We start from the raw sequence: 6,231 nt of genomic DNA, 5'->3' as shown, positions 1-6,231 counted from the left end.
TCAAGCCTGTGACCCACTGACATCACCAAACTGTTGCGTTCTTCTTTTGTGATGCTTTTCTAGGCTTTCACTGCAGACTCTTTCAGTTGTTTGTTTTGAGGGTTATTCCCTTCAGTCTCCTCTTTAGCTGGTAAAATGCAGCTCTATATGGTTTAAGCCTGGAGATTGACTTGGCCAGTCTAAAACCTTCCACTTCTTGACCCTGATGAACTCCTTTCTGTTTTTGGGTTATTATCTTGCTGCACAATGAAGGATCTCCCAATCAGTTTGGCTGCATCTTTCTTTAAATTGACAGACAAAATGTTTCTGTGGACTTCTGAGTTTATTTTGCTGCTGCCATCACGTGTTTCATCATCAATGAAGATTAATGAGATCATCCCAGAAGAAGCCATGCAAGTACAAGCCATGACATTACCTCCACTGTGTTTCACAGATGAGCTTGTATGTCTGGGATCATGAGCAGATCCTTTCTTTCTCCAACTTTAGCCTTTCCATCACTTTGGTAAAGGTTCATCTTTGTCTCATCAGTCCATAAAACGTTGTCCCAGAAAATTTGAGGCTCATCTCCGTACTTTTTGGCCAACTCAAGCCTGGCCTTCCTGTTCTTCTTGCTGATGAGTGGTTAGCATTGTCTGCTGTAGCCTCTGTACTTTTGTTAATGAAGTCTTCTGTGAACAGTAGATTGTGATCTCTTTACTCCCTCCCTCTGGAGGTTGTTGCTGATGATACCAAGAGTTGTTTTCAGGTCTTTCTTTACAGCTCTCACAATGTTTCTGTTGTCAACTGCTGCTTTTTTCCTTGGTCTGACCATTTGACGTTTACTTAGCACATCAGTGGTTTCTTTCTTCTTCAGGACATTCCAAATGGTTGTACTGGCTATGACCAATGTTTTTGCAATGGCACAAACATTCCATCTTCTCTCAGCTTCACAATTGTTTCTCACCCATAGACAAAGCGTAGACATTGAGCGCTATTTATTGTTTGAAAAATCAACGTAAGAGGACACACCAAGGCAACAAAACACACCTGTCAGTCACATGTTCCAATACGTGCTAAGTTGTATATCACATCAAGATGTAAATACCTTGAAATTAAAGGTGAAACGTTGATCTGTTGTCTATATTCATTGTTTAATGTCAAACCCAAATGTTGTCAGCCCACAGCAAAAATAAGGGAACTGGTCTCACTGTTCTACTACTTTTGGAGGGGAGTATATACGGCAGATTTAGAATCACTAGTTCACCGAAGATGTATGGCTTTGGATTGTGGGAGGAAGCCAGAGCATAAGAAAACCAACACAGGCACAAATAGAACAAACTTCACGCAAAGAGGCCTCAGCCGATCAGCAGGTCAAAACCATAATCTTTCTTGCTATAAGACGACTACGGCACCACTGTGACTCAGAATACTATAAATAAAAATATCCCAGCATAAGTAATTGTTGACCCTAAATCAATCATGACAAAGATTATTTCCGACATACAATGATTGAAAAAATTACTAGACCACCCGTGTCATCAAAAACAATGCTTATGCAATCAAGTACTAACTCCTGTGTGTATGATGTGACTAAAAAGGAGAGAAAAGAAAACCGGAATGCTTTAAAGCACTGTTTTTGGCAGTACAATGTCACAGCTGCTGTTGTAAGAACTAAAGTGATTTTGGTTATCAAGAAAATCAAGGAAAATGGCTAGATATCAGCTCTTAAATGAAACTCTTATGAGGTATTTTTGTTATTATATTTGTCCAAATAAATGTCATTTTAGTTGTACCAGGCATTAAAAAGAACAACAGAACAAGGGCTGTCTAATAATTTTTTCCATGACTGTATGTAAAAAGGGCTGCACAGTGAGCTAGTGGTTACAACTTTCACCTTGCAGCAAGAAGATCCCTGGTTCAAATCCTGGGGTGGGCCTGGGATCTCTCTGCATGGAGTTTGCATGTTCTCCCTGTGCATGCGTGGGTTTTCTCCGGGTACTCCGGCTTCCTCCCACAGTCCAAAATATGCTGAGGTTAATTGATTATTTTAAATTGACGTAGGCGTGAGTGTGATTGTCTGTATATGTAGCCCTGCGACAGACGGGTGACCTGTCTAGGGTGTCCCCTGCCTTCGCCCGAATCAGCTTGGATAGGCTCCAGCACCCCCTGCGACCCTAGTGAGGATAAAGCGGTGTATAGAGGATGGATGGATGGAAAAACCAAACAAGCAATTTTAAGCTAAAATCACAGACAAATTTCCTAATTTTGTTCCATCAGCCTCTACAGACATTTCTCTTTAAAGAACCCTTTTCGTATTTGAAATTGACAGATAAAAATTCAATTTCAGCACAGCTCCTTCGAAGTATGCAGGACTCTGGGGCGTGAGGACAGACTCAAAGCTAAACAGTCATTTATTACAGAGTTCTGGGGAAAATAGGTCTCAACATCAAGGACGGAAGATCATCCTGATAACACCGTAATATACAAGTGATTAAACGCCATTATCACCTCTTTATACTTTCACCCCTGGGTGCACATTTCCTTATCTGTGGCATTAAAGATAAAGAAACACCCTTTTAATGATTCACTTTAATTAGATATAATTACTGTAGCAGAAACTGACATCAAACACCAGGTATGCATGTATGGACGGCGAAAAACTATAATAAGAGTGCTACTGAAAAACAGCTAATACATTTTCTCCCATCCCAAATTCTATTTCTTTATGTTTGCTCCTATACTAATTAATTACTGATGCACTACTTGGTGCGTAATGATGCGTACAGTGTGAAAATGATTTGATGCACCTCAAGAGGCCCACCTTGCCCTTCAGTGAATCAACTGTGTGGACTCATTTTAGGGGCCTCACATAGAAAACAGAATGTACAAATACACTGCATTCTATTATCCTAAAGGAAGCATGTGATCCAAGGACACAATATCCAGCAATTCTTTCATCAAGCTCCCTATCCTCAAAACCTGAGCCGAACGAAAGCTTATAAATTAACAAACATGTAGTTAATTAAGGAATTCAGATTCTGTGGGGGGCCTTAAAAACCTGAAGGCATGTCTTTCAAATTCAGACCAGCCAAGCGCGATCCAAGCGGTTTTCAACAAGCACATTTCAAATATCAGCTGTAATTGTTCCAGTCCGTCCAATCTTCTCCATCAACCAACACCAGTGTGTCCCATACTGAGACCATTACTCCCATCAACCCACCCATGCTCTGGAATAAATAAATGAGACATGTTTATAAAAAACATATGGACTACAGCATTTCATATGCCATCCAAACTTCATGCACTTCAGCTCTTTTTGTTTATTGCCATTAAAACTTTCACAGTCACAGCCTCTTGCAAGCGCGATAGTCTTTTTTTAATGAGTTTTCATGAAAGAAAGACATATTAGCATTTTAGAACACAAACAGTGTGGGTCAACAAGTGCAAAACACACACAGTCTTAAAACAGCACTTCTGACAGACAAAAGAACTTCAAAAACACATCCGTGTATTAATAATAAAAAATTTGTCTGCAGATGTCATTTGAGGTAGAGCAGGAATCAAGCTGCTGCTTTCACGTGTGGTCGATAATGAGAGTTTGAACACACATTAAAAGAGCAAGAAAAGTCTTGAAGCTGTAAAATATAGGGAATGTCATTTTGAATAACAATCTGAGCTTTACCAGAAACCTTGAATTCACGACGGGGCAGAGAACCACGTGTGTGTGTTATTTAAGGTTGTGAAGGATGGATCGGATGTTGAGGCAGAGGAACGTGTGTGCCGGGTTGGTTTTGTGATGCAGCTCTCTTATCTGGTGGTGGAGGGAGGACAGCTCAAACAGATGACGGTTCTTCCTGCATAAAATTATTTACAAACCACTAGTCAGTCAAAAGGCATTCAATGAAACCGTGTCAGTCAGTCTTCTAGTGCTGCACCAGTGTACCGTGGCTGTATAAATAATTATCTTTGGCTGGGTATATTCTACTTGAGTGCACAGGGGAAAACAGTGCTACACAAAGTTACACATGATAATTCGAATATTTGTTCAGTCTTGGTTATACAGAACCAAGCAATGATTAGTCTGTGTATTTAAAATCACTTTCAAGGCATACAATGCAAGAAATTGTTGAGTACTGTTTGTAAACACAAACAGGCTTTGTTGTCTTAGTCTTCATCCCCTTCATCAAATGTTCGGTAGCAGGTAAAAGCCAAATGAGGATTTATTGTTATTTTAGAACAAGTTTTGTCCGCTTGCTGTTTCGCATTTATACAACTGCACTTTTTCAGGGCTGTGCGGGTCGTTTTTATAGATGTTCACAGTCTGGCACCTGGTTACTACCGTTTCGCTAGTGGTCATAAGTCATGATAAAAGGGATTACGTTGTATCCCTGTAATGGCCCACATGCTTGACTTGCTTGCATCCAGGAACTAAATTACTCATAAAACACTAAACTTCAAAGATATGATAAATAAGGAAACATTAGCAGATGACCAGAGTTACTGATCATTTCTCTGGAAACTATGGATGTCTGTAAAAAAATAAACTGTGCCAATCCAACAGATGATGAAATATTTAAGATAAAGATTCATTTAAAAACTGTGATGCAATTTCTATTTGATACAAGCTACAAAGACTTGTTTGATTTCTACTGCTACATGGTTGACCAGAAGTCAAGTTGAACATTTTCAACTTTGTGGCAATGAATATGAAAAACACACCTGCGGTTATGAAGAATTTTGGGGGTGAAAATGGATTACAAAATGCAGTACAGAGGTGAGTCAGGAAGTTCTGTCTTTATCACCTTTAAAGAGGAATTTTATAGCCTCAGATAACATGTTTCTGTATGTTATCTGAGGCAATAAACAGAGTTCCTTGTTGTCTGCCTCCAGGATCACAGATGACAAAGTTGTGCATGGCAGACAGCACAAGTTATCCTTTTGGTGGCTAAAGATTCACCGCAGCAAGTAAGGATGGGAGGAGGTGATGTAAGATTTTATCATTTCTGTTGGATATTCTCTATAAATCTGAACCAACTGACTGACCAGTACTTCCATCCCTACAGCCAGACTGTCTGTGTAACGGTGAAGGTGTGTATTTCACATAACTTCAGCATAAACACAAAGGTGGTAAAACACAAAACTCCATAATCTAGAAATGACATGATTTTGACCTTCCATTAGTTCCCAAAATGTTCCTCCGGCACTTTATAGTCAGTTTATGTCTAGACTCAGGTCTCTGACAGATAACGATCAGTCTGCACAGACACAAAAGGAATGACACGAGTGTGCAGCTACAGGCTGCATATGTCTGAGCATGCAGGCAGTTACGACCCATGATCACGGATGTGTTAGTCTTTGTTTAATGTGATATTGTGAATATAGAGATCACGGGGTCTACCTGATGCTGGAGAGCTTCTGCAGAAGGATGGAGAGCTTCTCCAGAGATGGCAGCTCCAGACGAGGGTTTTTAAGGAGCTGGGAAGCTGCTCTGAAAAACTCCTCACAGCTACATGCCTCCAGAAAGGAATTTAAGTAGCCTAACAAGCATACAAAAACAAGCAAAGAGAGCAGGGTATTATCAAAGCAATTCAGCTAATCAACAACACATTGTCTTCAATATTAAAACTTCTGAAGAGATGGAAATCATCATCTTCATTCTGGCATACTTTTTAGATTTACATAGGAATGAAAACTACATGGACGCACAAACAAACCATGAAAACACTTTAACGATCAAACTGAGACAGGGACACAGATGCTGGTCAGAGCGGCTCTACGATGATTGTATTTGGAAGAGCTTCCATATTGTCACTTTTAACTTTGACCTTACCCATCATCAAACCAAAACCTCAAACACACACACAGGGAGATGAAACGGAGAAAGGACAACACGCAGATGGGAGCTGCACATTTTTTAAATTAATAACAGCCAAAGCTGACCTTACGAAGTCCTAAAATGAAGTTAGTTCCTTGTTAAACATTTGTTTCTGCTCAAGTCACATTCCTCCTCCTTCAAAAAAGCAACTCTCTACTGTCTTAAACCACGCATGCAGAGGAGGGAATACAATCTGAGCAACAGAGGGACTTTTTTTTGGCTGGTACAGCAGCTCTGCTGGCATCAAACCACAGCAGAAGACTGGACGAGGAAGAATAGGATCAGGTTTAGATAAGGATAAGATGGATAGAATCTGACAAAATGAGAAAGATGGAGCAAGAAATAATGTTTGGTCAGTGTTTTTCCAGCAGTAGCAT

The 6,231-nt window shown here is 40.0% G+C and overlaps 1 protein-coding gene across 1 annotated transcript in view; it reads right to left on the bottom strand.

Annotated features, from left to right (window-relative positions):
- Positions 1–2,372: 2,372 nt before the first annotated feature.
- LOC110957560 (coiled-coil domain-containing protein 138) overlaps positions 2,373–6,231 on the bottom strand; it is a 20,564-nt gene continuing 16,705 nt past the window's right edge. Inside the window, exons 14-15 of the mRNA XM_022203617.2 lie at positions 5,378–5,516; positions 2,373–3,833 (exon numbers count right to left, since the gene is read on the bottom strand). Of these exons, the coding sequence (XP_022059309.2) occupies positions 3,707–3,833; positions 5,378–5,516 (266 nt within the window). The 3' untranslated portion in view covers positions 2,373–3,706. The remainder of the gene's footprint in view (positions 3,834–5,377; positions 5,517–6,231) is intronic.

Source organism: Acanthochromis polyacanthus, chromosome 14 (genome assembly GCF_021347895.1).
Source record: "Acanthochromis polyacanthus isolate Apoly-LR-REF ecotype Palm Island chromosome 14, KAUST_Apoly_ChrSc, whole genome shotgun sequence".
Taxonomy (NCBI): domain Eukaryota; kingdom Metazoa; phylum Chordata; class Actinopteri; family Pomacentridae; genus Acanthochromis; species Acanthochromis polyacanthus.
The sequence above is the reverse complement of the archived record's forward strand: the minus strand, read 5'-3'. Positions and strand labels throughout refer to the sequence as shown.